Source organism: Camelina sativa, chromosome 9 (genome assembly GCF_000633955.1).
Source record: "Camelina sativa cultivar DH55 chromosome 9, Cs, whole genome shotgun sequence".
Lineage (NCBI taxonomy): Eukaryota > Viridiplantae > Streptophyta > Magnoliopsida > Brassicales > Brassicaceae > Camelina > Camelina sativa.
The window spans coordinates 9,016,025-9,034,924 of record NC_025693.1 but is presented as its reverse complement, the minus strand read 5'-3'; the positions used below and the strand labels follow the sequence as shown (position 1 = coordinate 9,034,924).

The following is an 18,900-nucleotide window of genomic DNA, read 5'->3' as shown; positions in this document are numbered from 1 at the left end:
TCTAACCGGTCCGGTCTGTCTGGTCTTTTGTCCGGTTTCGGTAGAATTGTACGAAAGAACAAAAATCCCTTTTCTGGACCACTTGGAATTTGGAAATGAAGGAAGAAAAGGAAGAAAAGATGAAAACTTTAATCTTGGTGGAGCAAAAAAAAATCAAAATTTTCATTCAATTTTTTTATGGGTTACAACAGCCAGTGGCAACAACCGCCGGCACCGGAAATGAATCAGTTGACGGCGGTTGATGCGTATTACGATTCCTATTATGGTTACTACGCAAATCCAGACCCTAATCAGCAAACCCATGGTGAATCCTTAGCTTTTGCAATTCCACCACCGCCTGGAGTTGTTGATCCTACGGCGGCTACGATTGCCACTACCACGTCGGATGTGACTGTAGATACGACGCCGTGTTACACATTGGATTCGAATACTCAGAACTGGACTTGGCGAGAGGCTGTTCATATGTATGGCACCGATCCCCTTGCGATAACAGGACCTGTAAGTTGTTTTGATGAGGGCAAAGTTATGACATTTTTTCTCCTTTAACTTGGGGTCAAGCTGATGATGTCTTTAGTGATTCGTTAGGATCTGTGGATGATAAAGTTAGTTAGGTCCTTGTCATTCAAAAAAAAAAAAAAAAAAAAAAAANAAAAAAGTTAGGTCCTTTGCAACAAGTTCTTGATGCATTAGGTGAATTTCAGTTTCAACCATGTTACTCTGTTTTCCTCAGACATCAAAAGGTTTGATTATCTTGTGATTGTTGTTTGTGCAAATCTCAATGTGAAGATGATGTCTTTTATGTATGGCTTACTGATTCATTGTGATCTGTGTATAAAGTCTAAGATGATGTATGTGTGTGTGTTATTACTTGTACCATTAGTGAATTTCAGTTTGACAATGTTGCTTTGTGATTGATCTCTTGAGATTGATCTATTTGCTCCTCTTGGGGATGTGCAAAGGATCTGGTTATGCTTCAAACTTGTTCTAGAAAGGGAAAAATCGTGTAAATTAGGGTCACAGAACAACAAATTCTAGGATCTGAAGAAATAAATTTTGTTTGTTTATGCACTATATTTACTACCTTCCTGGTGTGCTGAATTTGATATTTGATATTTTCTTGTACTTTTGAATTTGAGGATGAATCAGGATCCCACAGGGCAACCTCATAGCATATACCCGCCAGATATCTCTTGGACCGGCTACGTAGTTCAAGCTCAACTTCCCGGAGTGAAGAAACCGTCAAAGAAGGGAAAAGTTGTTCAATCTGCTTACTGTGAAGTTTGTAAAGTTCACTGTAACGGTCCGAGTGTGTTCGAGCAACACATATTGGGGAAGAAACACCTTAAGAACTTGGAGAAGTTAAAAACATGCTTAGCGTCATCTAACACGGCTTCTTCTTTGTCTGGACCAACCATTGCAGCCCCTTTGATAGGACCACAAGAGAATCCGTGTAAGAGCAAGGCTAGGAAGAAAGGTGCCGAATCAACACTAGAAGATCTAGAGACAAAGAGACGGAGAGTCGTTGAATGTGGGGTTTCAAATGAGTCAGTTAGATTGTGTAGAATATGCAACGTGGTTTGTAATAGCGAGAAGGTTTACAACAATCATTTAGCCGGTCAGAAGCATGCCGCTAAGGCAGCGAAGGCCCCTGTAAATACAGACTCTTGAATCTTATTTCTTACATTCAATTGTATTGCATCATTACATGATTATCTCCTTATTACTTTGATACACTTACAAACTTGGGAAGGTACAAAACAGTTTATTAACGTAGACTGGTGGTGGTCTCAAGCCTCATGGAAGTTCAACTTGCTTGATGTTCCATATGTCTTTCGCGTATTCGTGGATTGTCCGGTCACTGCTAAACTTGAATGAACCTGCTGTGTTCAGGATTGACATTCTCGTCCATCTCTGTAATCATAAATAGCAATTTTTAAGGTCTAGATCGTTGAGGAAGTTTTGTACTGAGTCAACATAATGCTTGATGATCAATGAAAATGCATTACTGCTTACTTTCTGGTCTCGGTATGCCTCATCGACTTTTTCTTGGCACTCAATGTAACTAGGAAAGTCTTTGCCAACGAGGAAGTAATCCGCTCGTCCAAAGCCTTCATTTCCTTCCAGAGAGCCAATTAGTTCGTCGTAGGTGTTTGAGCCAAACACACCGCTTCTAACGAACTTCTTGACTTCTTCAAAAGTAGGATCCGGAACAAACTGAAATGCGAAGAGAAAGCAGATCAAAATCAAGTTCTGTTTGATGCTAAAACAGAAGCGTGACAAGGTTAACACTTCAAATCGTATACCTTTCCCTCTGCTCTCTCCTTCCTGAGATTCACAATCTCATCAGCTTTGGCACCAAAGAGGAAGAAATTTTCTTCTCCAACTTCTTCTCTAATCTCGACGTTTGCCCCATCTAAAGTTCCAATCAAAATGCAACCGTTCATCGAAAATTTCATGTTGCTTGTCCCACTAGCTTCCATCCCAGCGGTACTGCAGAGAGAAAAATAGCACAGTACCATTGATTATAACTTTTTCTAAATTTCACTGAAACACATTGTTCTTTGTGCCAGGATTTGTTCCTACAGTTCTCATGAAAAACAGAGATACTAGCCCAAGCTCCTGGTTTACCTAACTCAATTTCAGTGTTTCAGCCTAATGGAGTTGTGACCAAATCCTATAAAAGGTGACTAAGCCAAAGCAGTTGTTACCTGATGTGCTGAGAAAGCTCACTTGCTGGAATAAGCAATTCAGCAACACTGACATTGTAATCAGGAACAAAGATAACCTACAAGGTAGTTAACACTTCTGATTAGTGGTTCTAATATAGGTACCATCTTCCGCAAGACGCTTAAACCAGACTTCATGGAGGATTATCTTGGTTGTCTGCTCTACGCTTGAGAATATGATTAATACAAGTAGGTAAGAAAAGTCACGTACCTTAAGCAGGTCACCTATTTCTGGATCATGGTTAATTGTAGATGCAACATCTGTGATGAATTTCACAATCCTTTTAGCTTGTACATATGTGGCAAATGCTTTTCCCCCAAATATGCAAACTCTTGGAACAAATGCCTTCTCCCTCTCACTAGCACTCATTTCCTTCATCTTTTTGTAGCGATAAACAATTCCCAAGATATTAAGCAGTTGTCGCTTGTACTCGTGAATACGTTTGATCTGCAAATAGTTTATAATGCAAAAAACAAAGAATTTACTATATGATGAGATCATAAGAAAGCTTCTCATATTTTCGATTTACAAATTTATTTGGATGTCGAAAAGACTGTTCACACCGAAAAGCAGCATCCAAACAAACAACTCATCAATCTATCAGTAAAAAAAAGATCCTTCGGAACTAACCTGAATGTCGAACATTGCATCCGGGCTGACAGTATATCCGGTTCTTTCTTTGATAAGTGATACAACCTTCAACTTGTTTTTCTTCTTTGCTGCTCTCCACTCAGATTGGAGATCTTCATTATCTGCAAACTGGAGAATACCAAACAATGATACGTATTGTCTTACTATAGAGATAACAGCACGTGAAACAACATTGAATCTGATAAAGCACATACATACCTTTCTTAGCTCTGCAAGCTTTTCGGTATGTAAGACCCAGTCTTCTGTGCCTATCCATTTAGTTATGATATCACTTAGATAAGGGTTGCAAAAACGAATCCATCGCCTTGGTGTTACTCCATTGGTTTTATTCTGAAATTTTTCTGGCCACAACTGCCAAAATGATAGAATATTCAAAGATGAGAGCTACGTTCTTCCAGGTTCACTATTTTATAGCATTTCAACGGTTCACTAATTAGAATTTTTACCTGAACGAAATCATTAAAAACATCCTGCTTCACTATTTCACTGTGTATCTCTGCAACTCCGTTTACAGCATGACCACCTACGACAGCAAGGTTGGCCATACGGACCATCCCTGGTGGTTTTACTTTCGGTTCTGGGATAACTTCCTCTTCCACCACAGCAGTTTTATCCTCTTCTTGTTCCTTTTCCACGCTAGTTTGAGCATCTTCGAGCTCGTCTATGGTGTCTTTTGCGGTAACTGGTAAGATCTCCGGCTTCACAATCACATCCGCAAAGGCAGAAGGCAACTCGACGTTTTCTAAGATCCTCATTGCTTTCAGTTTCTCTTCGAGTAAGTCCGGATCCGCAGTGCCATATTCAGAGACAATTGTGCGAACTAGCTGTACATGAAACTGCAAATTAGATCACATATGAGAGAAAAAATAGAAGAGACATTTGATGTGTTCAGGGATGACCTCCTCATCAATCTTTTCTATAATCTCTACATGACGAGGAAGCAATTTCTCCATAAGTTCTAAGCTCCACTTCTCCAGTGCCTCAGGCAAGACTGTATGGTTTGTGTATGCCACAGTCCTAGAAACATTATTAACTTTTCAAAAACACGTAGCAGTTTTTAAACATGTAATTATCTTTATTATGGGACGAGAAAGAACAAATAAGCACAATAGACTAAAAGACTTTTTAAGAAGTACCTTTGTGTGATTTTCCAAGCGTCTTCCCAGCTTAGTCCTTTCAAATCCATTAGAATCCTCATTAGCTCAGGAATGCATAGGGTAGGGTGAGTGTCATTCATCTGCACTGCAACCTTCTCTGGGAATTCTTCCCAGTTGACATTTCCTCCAGATCTTGTCTCAAAACGTGTTACGATATCTTGGAGCGAGGCTGAGCACAGCGTGTATTGTTGCTTCAGACGAAGAGTTTTTCCTTCAAGTGACTCATCTCCAGGGTAAAGCACGTAACAAATCTAATTTCATTAGGAAACACAGGAAAAAAACAATTATTTTCAGCAAGTACACATCAAAAAGCTCGTTGTTATATAAACAAGTGCAAGTGATGCGAGACTGAATCTCCATCTAATAACATATTGATGCTAGTTCTCCCTCAATTTGTAATATATATGCACTAACCGAGTAACCAGAAAGGCTTTTGTAAACAGATCATGGTCAAATTTATTAGAAGTGAAAAGTGCTAGGTATGAAAACACAAATGTGAAAGCAACTTTAAATGAAACTTAATGCATCTACCGACAGTTTTTTTATTACTTCTACGCAATGATGTTGGTGCTGCTTAAATACAGACCTTTTCAGCATTGAATAGAGCTTCTGCTGCTTCAGTATGCTTTCCAGAGTTGTATGATGATAAATCAAAATCTTCTGAAGGAGCTTTTGTTGACCAAAGTCGCAGATTGATAGTAGTGTTAGTTTTATAACCAGGTATAGGAACATCATAAGCAACAGCAACTATGTCTTCTCCACCAATCCACCGTTTCTTACCATCTGATCCAAAAACCACCTTTCCATAGAACTTAATAGGATATGAGACATCGTTTCTGACTACTTCCCAAGGATTGCTCAGCTGAAAGAAACAGGTAAGTCAATAAATATTTCCACTTCTCAGCATTGTTTCCAGGGAGTACAAATTAGGAAAAGAGTTAGAGAAGGAGACCTCAAGCCAATCTTCTGCAGCTTCCTCCTGTCCATCTTTTGTGATTCTCTGCTTGAACAAGCCATACTTGTATCTAAGCCCATAACCCCAAGCCGGATAATTCAAAGTTGCCATGGAATCCAAAAAGCACGACGCAAGTCTCCCAAGTCCACCATTACCAAGTGCAGGATCTGGCTCCTACCATTTGGAAGTCAAAGATTAAGCATCTCAGCACAAATAAAGAAGATAAAGGCTATGTGAAACCAAGCAACAAATCCACAAAAACATAAAGCTCTTAGACTTTTGTAGTAAATCATCGATCCTTGAGAAGATCAATCTACAATAATCAACAACTCACCTGACTAGCTACACTTTCCAAATCAAAACCAAGCCTCTTCAAAGCGTCACCATAAGCGCTATTAAGCCCAAGGTTACCCACTGCATTCGACAAGGCTCTACCCTACAATGTGAGAAATAGTCAGGTAATATAACCAAACACAAGATCACTAATAAGAGTCTCAAACACACAAGAAAGAATAAGTCAAAAGCAGAAACCTGCAAAAACTCCATTGATAGATAATAAGCCTGTTTCACATTCACCCTATTGTAATACTCATAAGTAGCATTCCAATTCATGATCAGAGCGTCTCTAACACTCTGCGCAGTCGCAAAGAACGCCTTAGGTAACTCAAACCTCTCCGGAGAAAACAACGGCGTGAACTCTGCGTGGTACTTGATACTCGAAGCTACGGAAGCAGCATCTGGAGCAAACGGATTCATCACTTCTGAAAAAAATTCAATCAAACGCGAACATGGAATACGACGAATCAGTAAACTTCACCAACCCCAACATTTTCACTACAAAATCCAAATTCCATACCCTAAATTCTTAAACTAGAAACAAGTAATTCGGAGGAGAGAAAACGACCTTGTTCGGAATCGATAACTGCATCAGCCACCTTCTCCTTAGGCTCGCTAGAGATAGATTTAACCACTAACGGAAACCTTCTCTTTAACGACGGTCGCCAGTTTCTGCTTCTCGCCGGAAACATCCTCGTCTTCCATCTTCCGTTGTCAGCACAACGACGAGCAACGAGGCTAGATAAGGAATTACATTGTACCAAAATCTCAGCTCCGGCCGGTACACCGGAGATTCGCATCGTATCCATCGATCTCTGAGCTTAGTGGTGGAGTAGAGAACACTTGAGAGAGCTCTGAGCTTTTGTTTTTTTTTCAGTTTCACTTCACGAGGCAAAATCTTATCAGTGAGAGTGATCAAGCTATAAACAAGTGATCTGTGACTGACTACGCCACGTGACATTGATATCCACGTGTCGTTGTTTTGTTGGATGCTGAGACTGTACTATCCGTGAAAAATCACCTCCTTTCTCAGTGGGTTTCGTTTAGTAGTAGAGGAGGAAGGAGATATTTCTGGGAGAAAGGGACCTGAGAAGTAATGTGCACCGTACACGTGTCAGGTTTCTTCATCGTCAATTTAGTGCGACTCCTTTCTTTTGGGGTTAATAATAACAACATACTCAAATAGTTTTGTGCACGTGAAAGAAATTACAATATTACTTTGTACTGAATGGATTTATTGGATACAGTACACTCGACTCGAGCAGTAATAATGCAACAATCAAAAACTTCTTATTGAGTTACAAACACAAAAAAAGAAAAAAAGATTACACTCCAATTGATCTACCTAATCAAGCTGAGGAGACCATTCACTCAAAGAATAACATTTGTCTATGACAAAAGGGTCGACTCGAAAATGGCAAAGAGAGTACAGAAAGACGCAAGTGGAATGAGCAAACACTCACAATGCAGTTATGTTACAACTAAAAAAAAAGGTTATCTCATAGAGTTTCTTCTAGAACATAGCAAAATGCAGGTTTTTGGAACTAAACTAGTCATAACAAACGAAGTTATCGCTTTGGAGGACTTTGATTCTTTCATGCCCCACTGGTCAAGGCTCCATTTTTAGTGGCAATGGTGGAGAGAACATTAAGCTTCCTTTTTGAACCTGGATTTCCCTCTCTTGTTTGTTATTTCCTTGGTGGTTCACGTTTCTTGTAACTCCGTCACTGCCCTCTGAAGAAGAGACTTCATTATCAGAATCAGTTTCTTCTTCTTCTTCTTCTTCTTCTTCTTCTTCTTCTTCTTCATCATCATCTTCAAAGCTCTCGTTTTCTTTGGGAACATATTTGATTTCCTCAACCTCATTCACATTCCCTTTCTCTTTTCCATTTCCATCGTTTGATCCGCTTGTCGAGTCACCTTCCTCGCTTACGCTTGAATCTGGCGTATCTCCATAAACCTTATACACGTTCCCATTCTCATCAAAGCTCACAGTTTTCACCACTGGGATTGTTTTTCCTCCACTTCCTTTCACCAAAACCCTGTTCCCAGTTTTCGAACTATGCCTCTTTCCATCATCCCTGAACATAACGAGGGTTTCCTCTCCATCATCAACTGAATCATCATCCTCTGCACTTGAAGTTAGGTCATCTGTATCTCCATAAACCTTACATACATTCCCATTTCCATCAACGCTCACAGCTTTCACCACCGGGGCTGTTTTCGCTCCACTTCCTTTCACTGAAACCCCATTCCTAGTTTTCAAACTATGACCCCTTCCATTATCCCTGGACATCACGAGGGTTTCCCCGTCACCATCAACTGAATCATCCTCAGCACTCGAAGTTAAATCATGCGTATTTCCATATACCTGATACACATTCCTGTTCTTGTCCAATACAACAAATGTCCTACCCGAAGGCTTCACTACATTGCCTTTTATCACAGCCCCGGTTCTAGAGTTAGAGCTACCAATCTTCCTCTTATCAATACAACTCACTGGAACTTCTTCACTATCATCAGTCATGTCTGCATTGCTATCTTCATCCTCACTAGAAGTAACAAAGACTTTCCCCATTCCGTTCCTTGATTTCTCTATCCTTCTGTTTACTGCTACACCCTGAGGCTTTTTGCCATTAAGTTGACTGCGGCCACTCACAGTTATTGAAGACTTAGCAACAAAATCACTCCTTTTAACAGCACAATCATCAACATACTGCAAAAACCTCACCAAATCTCTGCTCAATGATCTCTTACTACTTCGTATCATTGGATCAATCCTACCCTAATAGAGAGACAATGATACTAAATCAAAGATCTGAAAAAGAAAAAAAAAACTTAATAAACAGAAGGATTCACAAAGTGTTTAATACCTGAATCGACTCAAGTTGAAGAAGCAAGTCAGTAGCTTTCCGAGAAACTGCTCTAAAAGGAAAAATGGGTTTCCCTGAAACAGAAGACTTGAGGGACAAGAAGCTAGATTTGATCGTCGCAAGCTCCTTGAGTTGCCTAAAGGATATGGATCTGTGAACGAGGTAAGACCGGAAATGGGTTTGGATGACACGCGCCGCCGAATCTCTAAGCGTAGAGTGTCGATCTCGACGACGTTGGTCATAGCAAGATGAAAACTTGTTGAGCGACGATTCAAGATCATCGATTTTGCGGAGAAGACAAGACAGAACAACTTGGTCGTATTCTCGTGGAACATTCTTCTGCTGGCGCAAAACACCGTGCTGACCTCTAACGACATTGATGTTTTGACACGAGGCTTCGCATGAGCATTGTGTTTCTTGTTGCTGCTGATTTCGGAGGTAAGTAGCTACGAGATGAATAAGATTATCTTCCGGCGGCGGCGGAGAAGGGTGGTTGATATGAGTGCAGCAGTGTGATGATGTGACGAATAGAGGGATGTTATTGTGGTGGTTTTGGTGGCGTACGCATCCGTGGTGGTGGTGAGATGCCATAGAATCGGCGGCGGAGTCTACTACTAGATCAAGGTGTATTAAATGGCTTTTGACCAAATCGGTCCCGTGAATGAGAGAAACCTTTTTAGAAGATCAAGACTGAGAAACGTCACGTAGTGCCTTTGAGTTATTATGATCCCGCACGCATTTCATCTTATGGACGACTGGTCGAACCAAACCGGATGGGATTTGCACGAGGTTCTTAATTTGTTCCACTTGAGTTTTGCAGATCTTGCATTTTAAGGTATTAAACACTTTTTGACAGAATTGTTAGTGACATGACCGGGACAAAATTTTAAGTTATATTTATCAATTTTGTTTGTTTTGTTTAATGTTTAAGATTGTATAAATGTATTTTGATTGTTAATTTTAAGATTGTATAACTTTATTTTGACTGTTTAAGATTATCTAATATTCAAAATAATGAAATGATGATGGCATAACATCTTTGTTTAATTTAATGTATTTCAGACTAAAATATTTTATAGACAACCCGTATAAAAAAATATCATATTAATGTAAACTCAAACCCTCTCTATCACACCAGCAAACATTTAAATTTTCTTTATGAAGTTTTTAATATTGTTTCCAAAATCTTAAACAAATCAAAGATTTCAGCATCAAACGTTTTTTCTATAAAAGATTATCTAATATTGAAATAATATTCATTAAGTCGTTTATAAAACTAAATAATGGGATTAATTTTGAGAAAATATTTTTAGGCTTGTTGAAGAAGCCTTATAGTGTAGATTATCTTTTGTTTGTTTTTTTCAAGCAGTTATTTGAATAGTAATTTTTTTTTCTTATTTTAGATTATTTTTAAAGATGTGTTTTTCTTTTTAAAATATAAAATAACTTTCTTTTGTAAATTTATGTAAATCCACATATAAATACTTAATAGATGTAAAAATATGTTTAAAATTAAACTCAAGTAATAAGGATCAATTTGTTTTAATTTATAAATAATAAATTACATCTCAATTTTAAAGGAAATACAAATGCTATTTTATTTTAAAACATTAATTTGGATTATTAATTTGAATTAAGAAGTTTGATTAGAAGTTATAGCAAAAACCAATATCACTTTTGGATGTTAAATAACAATACATGATAATACATGATAATATATGGCATTATGAAATACATAAAAACATATGACATCATGAAATCAAATACTGGAATTGATAACATAAAAAATAATTAAAGAGTATTTAGCAAAAATGACAAAATATACATGAAGATTGTTATCATTATTGTAATAGTGGTGATGTTGTTATTCGATGGCGAATTTAACTTCCAGTAAGCATCAAATCTCGTATACAAATTTTTATTTCATTATTATTGTTCATCTGAAAAATTAAATTTCAATTAATGTTAGTTTTTTTAACTTTTAAATTTAGAATTTTTTTTTTTTAAGAATATTACCTTTGTGAAGTAATCATCATCATCTTCCATTTGAAACTAATATCTACATCTATTCCATAAAATTTAGTAGCATGTACAACCTATTTTCCACAATTTGAATCAGAACGAATGTTTTTGTTTGGTATGGTTGAGAACAAACAAATATTAAAAAAAAAAATACTAAATGTATATTTTGTTAATTGCCGTAGATTTTACACAATTTATTAACATTTTTGTAAAATGTATTTTTCTAAAGGGAAAAAGGGCAAAAATACGGATGTTGTATTTCTAAAGGGCAAAATGAATTTCTAAATGTTAAATTTTTCTAAAATTAAAAAAAAAAAAGGGTAAAAACTGTATTTAGACCGATGATCCGAGCTGATCGCTGAACCGACCCGGTGGAAGATGCTGATCTTTGTCTTTGAGTCGGGTGATTTTGGAAATCAGATCACAATTTCGATCCGAGACAAAACACGCGGGCCCTATTTCTATTTTTTTTAATAAAAAAAAAGATTCAGAAAAACAACCGCCTTTTTATTTTCTCTTTTCCAATTTCCAGAAAAATTATGAATTTTGAGATTGGCTCCAGCAACGGGAAGTGAAGAGTATATGATCATCGGTCTCGTTCTCAAATAAATCTGTCTCTCTGTCGTAACACTTAAGCGTAATCTGTCAAATCCTCAGAAAAGAATCACTGGCGAAAGAATTGGCAGAGAAAGCTACAGAAGCTTTTTTTTTATGATGACTTCGATCAATTTTGCTGTTGAACTGTACTCCAAAGCCATTGACTTGGATCCCAATTGTGTTGCCTTCTTAGCTGTTCTTGCTCAAGCCTGCACATCAAATTCGATAACTTAATTGTAAAAGGATGATACTTTAGTAGATGACACTCTTCTTCTCGAACTGTTGAAGTAGAGGCCTTTTTATATGAAATTTTACTTTTCTTTCTCTAATGTTTTTTCATATATATATAGTTAATGCAGGAATGGTGTAGAATTGGATATCAAACTGCCTTGACTTTATTAATCTGCTGTTAAACAGCTATTATACATGACTCGATTAGGGTTTACACAGAACACATACAACCGACTAAGACGTGATAAATACGTAACAAGCCCATAATTACTAAGCCCATCGATACATATGATATATACCCCAATACTCCCCCTCACGTTGGAGCATGAAGATCCTGAATGCCCAACTTGGATACTATATACTCAAACTGATAATGACCAAGAGCTTTTGTAAAAATGTCCGCGAGCTGTTCATTTGTACGCACATGATGAGTAGAAAGAGTACCATTGAGAACCGCATCACGAACAGCATGACAATCATTTTCAATATGTTTAGTTCGTTCATGAAAAACGGGGTTGGAGGCAATATGCAGAGCAGCTTGGTTATCACTATAGAGATGAGCGGGAGAGCACTGTTTGACACCCAATCCTGTCAATAGCTTGCGCAACCACATAATTTCTTTTAACGCAAAAGCCATTGACCGATATTCAGCTTCAGCTGAAGAGTGGGAAACAACATCTTGCTTCTTTGTTTTCCAAGCGATAGGTGAATCACCAAGTAAAACGACATAAGCATTAAGAGACCGACGCGTTAAAGGACAAGACGACCAATCCGAATCACAGTACACGTGAAGAGACAAATCTTGATCAGCTTTAAGAAGTATACCTTGACCCGGAGCACCCTTAAGAAAACAGACAACACGCAACGCAGCATTCCAATGAGCCTCTCGTGGGTCTTTCATGAACTGAGCTAAAACATGAACAGAGTAACTAAGCTCCGGACGAGTGTGAAGGAGATAGAGTAAACGACCAACCAGCCGACGATACGGTTTAGGATCAGTAAGAAGAGGACCATCATCGAGAGGAAGTTTGTGGTTTTGCTCAAGAGGAGTAATGGCAGGTCGCACAGCCGTAGTACCACTATCAGCAAGAAGATCCAAGGTGTACTTGCATTGAGACAAGAAAATCCCCTCCTTACCATGACTAACTTCAATACCAAGAAAGTATTTAAGCTTACCCAAATCTTTCATAGAGAAACAACGGCTGAGATATTCCTTGAATTTTTGAATCATGTATCCATTGTTACCAGTAATGATAAGATCGTCAACATATACAAGAACCCGTAACTCAATGTCCTTATGAGAGTAAATGAACAAAGAATAGTCATCATAGGATTCCACAAAACCAAACCGAAGAAGAGAATCCGATAACTTCTTGAACCAACACCGCGGAGCCTGTTTAAGGCCATAGATAGACTTGCGTAAACGACAAACTTTGCCAGGATGCAAATGACGGAAACCTGGGGGAAGTTTCATATACACTTCTTCTTCCAAATCACCATGAAGAAATGCATTGTTGACGTCCATTTGATAGACCTCCCAGTGATTAGCCGCAACAAGACGAAGCAAAGTACGAACCGTAGTCATGCGGACAACAGGAGCAAACGTTTCATTGTAATCCTCCCCCTCAACTTGATTATTACCAAGAGCAACAAGACGGGCTTTGTAGCGTTCGATGGAACCATCAGAATGATACTTGGTCTTGTAAACCCACTGACTACCGAGAGCAACTTTTCCCGGAGGCAAATCACAAACATCCCAAGTACGTTTCACCTCAAGAGCATCAACCTCTTTGTGCATAGCATTGTTCCACACTTTGATCTGAACAGCCTCTTTAAAATGCTTAGGCTCGACATTGGTGGTGATGGCCGCCAAAAATGCTTTATGACGTGGTGAAAATTTTTTTTCGGAGATAAATTCAGTTAGAGGATAGAGCACAGTACCTGGATCCGATGACGAGGACTGGAGTGGAGAGTCGGAGAGAACGTGCGATGCGTCAGGTGTACATATCACGGAGTTGGTAACGTAATCTTTTAACCAAACAGGCGCATTCTTGGGTCTTGTACTCTGTCTAGGAGCAACTGGCTCAACAGTGGATACCACAGGCAGTAAATCAGTAGAAGGAGACAAGCCCTCTGTGTGCGAAGAGGACGAATCAACAAGACCATCTTGGTTAGCAGGTGGAGCGAGTGTAGGAACAACAGTCGTAGGGACGAGTGTTGGAACAGGAGAGAGAGCAGGCAAAGATGCAACAACACCATCTTGATCAACACTATCTTGAGCAGCATGAACGAACGAATCAACATTATTTGCATCAGAACTCCCCCTTACGATAGGAGACGAAGACAATGCCCAATCATCATCATGAGAGGTAGCAGGCGAGACAACAACCGGAGACGAAGAGGATGCTTGGTCATAAGGAAAAACATCTTCATTAAAGACCACATCACGAGAAATGATAAACTCATTACGTTCAAGATCATAGACTTTCCAACCTTTCTTACCAAATGGATAACCAACAAACATACACCGTCGACTACGTTCACCAAACTTGTCCTTATCACGAGACACACGATGAGTGTAACACGCCGATCCAAAAACACGAAGTTGATCATACACAGGTTTACAACCATGAAGAACCTCGTATGGAGTGCGACCACCAAGAACAGAGGAAGGAGTCCGATTGATCAAATAAGCAGACGTAAGAACAGCCTCGCCCCAAAATTTGAAAGGTAAATGTGCTTGGAACAACAACGCACGAGAAACATTGAGAATGTGTCTATGTTTGCGTTCTACACGTCCATTCTGTTGTGAAGTCCCGACACACGATGTTTGATGAATTATACCTTGCTCACGAAAATAGGCAGAAAGACACATGAATTATGTACCATTATCACTACGCATCATTTTCACCGACTTGCCAAACTGTTTTTCTGTATAGGACAGAAAATTCTTTAAAACAACACGCACTTCGGACTTTTCGAGTAACAAATACGTCCACACAGCTCTTGAAAAGTCATCGACTATCGTCAAAAAATACACAGCACCACAAGAAGAAGGAACACGATATGGCCCCCAAACATCACAATGAATCAAGGAAAAACAATCACTGGTTTTATTAATACTTTCTGGAAAAGTTTCTCTTGTTTGTTTTGCCCGAAAACAAACATCACAAGAGTGAGAACCAACACACGTAGATGAATGAGAAAACATAGGTAAAAAGGAAAACACCGAATAACTTGGATGTCCTAAGCGCTTATGCCACAAGGCTTGATCAGAAGAGACTTTAACCTTATGTATCTTCGCAGTAGCAACATCCGTAAGATAGTACACCCCATCACGTTCTTCCCCAGTCCCAATCCGAGTTCTCGAAAAACGGTCCTGTAAGAAACAAATAGTATCAGTGAATGTTGCAAAACACTTCGTTTGTTTCACAATTTTTGAGACCGAGAGTAAGGTGCAAGTTAAATCAGGAACATAAAGAACATTAGTCAACTTGACAGTGTCCGAAAGAGGAAGAACTCCCATGCTTGTGGCATTGGTTTTACTACCGTCAGCAAACCCCACAGAACGCGATGGAATAGGCACAATATCATGCAAAAGAGACATATTCCCGGTCATGTGATGAGACGCACCGGTGTCTAAAACAACATCGCCAAGTGCTAGCTTACCAGACAATTTGTCAGAAGATGGAGTGCCCGAGTTTTCTTCTATCATGCGAGCAAGCACCTTCATTTGATCCGGAGTAAAGTTTGAAAGCGCTGAAGGATTGGCACTGGTGGCATGAGCTGCAACAGCCTGCCCACGTCCACGACCCGAGACATTGGAACCAGAACCCTGGAAACCAGAACCGCGACCACTACGTCCACGTCCTCCAGAACCACGACCGTTACTATTACGTTCAGACCACCACTCCGGAAAACCAACGATCTGCCAACAATCCTTTTTCTCGTGACCAACACGACCACAATGAGAGCACGTCGTCCGAGACCGCACCAATGAAGAATCAGTTCGATTGGCACCATTAGACAACATCTCACTTTGATCACGACGAACAAGGAATCCTACAGCTTCGGTTTGCTGCTCACGAACCCGAACAGTAGACAAACGACGTTCTTCTCTGATGATCCGAGAGTACACTTCACCGAGAGAAGGCAAAGGATCCATTGAAATAATGTTAGTGCAAATGCCTCCAAACCTAGATTCATCAAGTCCCAACACAAACTGATGTACTTTCTCTTCTTCACGTTCTTTAGCAGGCTCAAGAGCAGCACCACAAACACACAAACCGCAAGTACAAGCTTTGATCAGTTTGTAAATACCATACTCTTCCCAGAGAGTACACAACCGCCCATAATAATCCAGAACGGTCTGCCCATCTTGACGACAAGAAGCAAGCTGAGCTTTGATTTGATGAATACGCACCTTGTTCCCCACAGAGAAACGTTCCTTCAAATCGACCCATAACTGATGAGCATCGGATATGAAGGTGACAGTAGACTTGACTTTTGGCTCAATACTGGTTCGAATCCACCCAACTATCATTGAATTCACGGTTTGCCAATTCTCAAAGTCAGGATCACTACTCACCGGCTTTGGAATCGTACCATTAATAAACCCTGTTTTGCGCTTAGCTTGAAGAGCATTCAACATCTCCGTTGCCCATTCGTTGTAATTGTCTCCGGTCAAAACGACAGCAGAGATCATGGAGCCAGGGTTGTCGGAGCTAGCAAGAGTGTACGGTGAGACCACCACAGACGCGGACTGAGACATCGCCGCTGCTGCACTTTTCGTAACAGAGGATTCTTCAGAATTGGACATGACTTCTCAAACGATGAGAGGAGGAATCCCAAAACTATCGAGAGAAACAACTATGAAACAAAGAGAGAGTTCGAAACTATCGAACAAAAGAAAAAGAAGAAGACAGCGGAAGAAAAAAATTAGGTCTGTTTATGAGATCTTAGCTCTGATACCATGTAGAATTGGATATCAAACTGCCTTGAATTTATTAATCTGCTGTTAAACAGCTTATATACATGACTCGATTAGGGTTTACACAGAACATATACAACCGACTAAGACGTGATAAATACGTAACAAGCCCATAATTACTAAGCCCATCGATACATATGATATATACCCCAATAAATGGAAACAAAACTGGTTAGTGTCTTAGCGAAGCTGACGTAAGAGATCAGAATCTAAACATTTAATAAAGAGTGACTCTGATTCAAAGTTTCATCTAAATTTTGAATGATGAAGTCGCTTTAAGGGTCAGTATCATCTAACATCGTTAAAGGAAGCTATCTTAGCAGAGCTTGAAAGTGTCACATTTGATCTTGGGTTTAAATTTATATTATTTTAGGTGAAAAAGTTTTTAAGTAATCTTTGAAACCCGACCAGACAATAATAAATCGACGAAACTCTAGTTTAATGCAGCTGAAGTGAAGGGCTTACATGGTTAGGAATTATGCATGACAAAGAGTCCTAAATGTAAATATATAATGACCCTGGTAAATTATAGATCAGAGTTATGTAAGTTGCTCTTGCAATATTTTGCAACTCTTACAGTATTTAAAACATTTTCCCCATAAATAACATCAGAGTTAAACATTAACCAAGGAGGTAGTCAATAAGACGAATTGAAGTGTATAAAATTTAATAATTGGCTCTCTCTTTTTTTTGCGCAAATCAAACAATTGGCTAAAGTTTGTAACTTTAATTTAACTTTTGAGTTATTATTATTATAGAACTTATTTTTGGTGTAAAACAGCTTTTTATACCAGAAACAGAAAGGACAGCTAGAGAATCAGAACACAGAAAACGACAGATGTAGGAAACTATGTGAAAGCAAGCGTGGCTTTGGTCATCGAGCCATATGTCCACAAAACATACACATTCCAAGAACACTCCAAACAAAACAAAACAAAATTAAAATGTAAAAAGACAAAAAATCAAATAAAATCCTAAAAAGAATTACGATAAAAACCCTACCACGACGGTGAGGTATACGGCGAACCAGACGACGAAGACGACTCACCATTTTTCTTGTTCTTACTGTTGGATTCATCACCACTAGGAGAAGTTTCAACATCTTTTAGTGAAACAGAGCATGCCTTTTCAGGCAGATCTTTCATTGGAGACAATGTTGGTGTTGAATCTTCATCGGTTATATCGTCGTCGTCTTCATCATCTTCAAGCCGTGACGGTGAAGACTGAGGTGTTTCAAACGGTGTGGTTTGTTTACTTGTAGCTTCGTTTGAGTAAATTGGGTTTGATATGTAGATGAAGTTATCAACAGAAGAAGCCGTGGTTTCTTGAATCAGATCAAGAGAAGCTTGTAAAGATGGTTCATGGTGAAAATGGGTTTTGTTTGGAGTTTGAAGAACGCCTGTGTAGAGAGGATTGGATAAAGAATCGATGTTAGATGATGGTGACGGTGAAGGTTCGTTACTTGTGGTGGAGATGACTTGGTTGAGAGTTGTGGTGGTTGTTGCGCCGGCGGCGGTGGAGACCGTCGTAGTGATGGGGAGGCTGAGAGAGTTGTGGCGACGGCGGCGGAGTAAGAGAGAGCAGTAGAGTTCAGCTAGAAGTACTAATACTAAGCTTAAAACCATGACTAAGCTTACTACCATGACCATTGTAGCTGCCATTATCACCTTCGAGGAGCTGTTCATCTTTTAACTCTCTGTGATGTGTGAACAAGAACATAGAGGAGGAGGAGGAGAAGAGTAGTTTGGTTGTAAGAAGCAGCTTTTGTTTTTTGGCGGGAAAAAAGTGGTGCTATTTTCAGTGTGTGTAGTGGACCTGTTGCAGAGAGAGAAGGATTGGGTACGAGGAACACGAGGTGCTCTGTTTTACGAGCTTGTGAAAGTGATAAAAGCAAAAAAGAAAACAAATTTGCCCATTTGAAGAGGAGGGTCACTGTAACTTGACAAGGTTAAAGATTCTCTCTGACTATGTTGCATACTTGCATTAACCAAGAAGCTCAAGAAGTTACTTGATTTGCTTGAGAAGAAAGTAATCATCTCTTTCTTGACAAGTATTTAAGATCCTTCCAAAGAAAAAAGACATGGCACATTTTTGTTTTTCTGTTTCCTAATCATATATATAAAAGTAGAGTTTCAGTCTCTCCTTATTGGTCCACTTGGCAATGCAATTTTAACCAAAAAAAAAATTATATTAAAACACAAATTTAAAACAATTAATTTTCACATTTAACTCACATAATATAAAACTGAAATCTTTATAGCTTCTCCCTATAAATTATGCATTAACTTTATTTCTCCACTAATTTGTATTAATCAATTGTATTAAAACAAAACAATAACTCATTTTTCTAAATATAATTTT

At 38.9% G+C, this 18,900-nt stretch overlaps 4 protein-coding genes across 4 annotated transcripts; 1 reads left to right on the top strand and 3 right to left on the bottom strand.

Annotated features, from left to right (window-relative positions):
• On the top strand, positions 109–1,712 carry LOC104710782 (zinc finger RNA-binding protein-like). The gene is made up of 2 exons (XM_010427433.2): positions 109–498; positions 1,147–1,712. The coding sequence occupies exons 1-2, from the start codon at positions 178–180 to the stop codon at positions 1,666–1,668; spliced, it is 843 nt and encodes a 280-aa protein (XP_010425735.1). The 5' UTR covers positions 109–177; the 3' UTR covers positions 1,669–1,712.
• LOC104710783 (alpha-glucan phosphorylase 1) lies at positions 1,574–6,734 on the bottom strand. Its single transcript, XM_010427435.2, has 15 exons — positions 6,395–6,734; positions 6,022–6,251; positions 5,825–5,926; positions 5,488–5,664; positions 5,122–5,397; positions 4,515–4,786; positions 4,278–4,395; positions 3,825–4,202; positions 3,577–3,729; positions 3,358–3,486; positions 2,938–3,174; positions 2,709–2,785; positions 2,304–2,490; positions 2,014–2,214; positions 1,574–1,911 (listed from the first exon to the last, which is right to left on the bottom strand). The coding sequence occupies exons 1-15, from the start codon at positions 6,633–6,635 to the stop codon at positions 1,795–1,797; spliced, it is 2,895 nt and encodes a 964-aa protein (XP_010425737.1). The 5' UTR covers positions 6,636–6,734; the 3' UTR covers positions 1,574–1,794.
• LOC104710781 (BAG family molecular chaperone regulator 8, chloroplastic-like) lies at positions 7,138–9,438 on the bottom strand. The gene is made up of 2 exons (XM_010427432.2): positions 8,700–9,438; positions 7,138–8,611 (listed from the first exon to the last, which is right to left on the bottom strand). The coding sequence occupies exons 1-2, from the start codon at positions 9,288–9,290 to the stop codon at positions 7,436–7,438; spliced, it is 1,767 nt and encodes a 588-aa protein (XP_010425734.1). The 5' UTR covers positions 9,291–9,438; the 3' UTR covers positions 7,138–7,435.
• On the bottom strand, positions 17,328–18,592 carry LOC104710780. The gene has a single exon (XM_010427431.2). It carries the CDS (start codon positions 18,222–18,224, stop codon positions 17,538–17,540), a length of 687 nt encoding a protein of 228 aa, XP_010425733.1. The 5' UTR covers positions 18,225–18,592; the 3' UTR covers positions 17,328–17,537.

Excerpts from the sequence above, each read along its gene's own strand:
- LOC104710782 (XM_010427433.2), top strand. The coding sequence starts at position 178 with ATGGGTTACAACAGCCAGTGGCAACAACCGCCGGCACCGGAAATGAAT. Across the intron at positions 499-1,146 it reads CCCTTGCGATAACAGGACCT|GATCCCACAGGGCAACCTCA; the intron begins GTAAGTTGTTTT and ends AGGATGAATCAG.
- LOC104710783 (XM_010427435.2), bottom strand. The coding sequence starts at position 6,635 with ATGGATACGATGCGAATCTCCGGTGTACCGGCCGGAGCTGAGATTTTG. Across the intron at positions 2,215-2,303 it reads AGGAGAGAGCAGAGGGAAAG|TTTGTTCCGGATCCTACTTT; the intron begins GTATACGATTTG and ends TTCGCATTTCAG. Across the intron at positions 1,912-2,013 it reads AGGCATACCGAGACCAGAAA|AGATGGACGAGAATGTCAAT; the intron begins GTAAGCAGTAAT and ends TTATGATTACAG.
- LOC104710781 (XM_010427432.2), bottom strand. The coding sequence starts at position 9,290 with ATGGCATCTCACCACCACCACGGATGCGTACGCCACCAAAACCACCAC. Across the intron at positions 8,612-8,699 it reads TTCAACTTGAGTCGATTCAG|GGTAGGATTGATCCAATGAT; the intron begins GTATTAAACACT and ends TCTCTCTATTAG.
- LOC104710780 (XM_010427431.2), bottom strand. The coding sequence starts at position 18,224 with ATGAACAGCTCCTCGAAGGTGATAATGGCAGCTACAATGGTCATGGTA.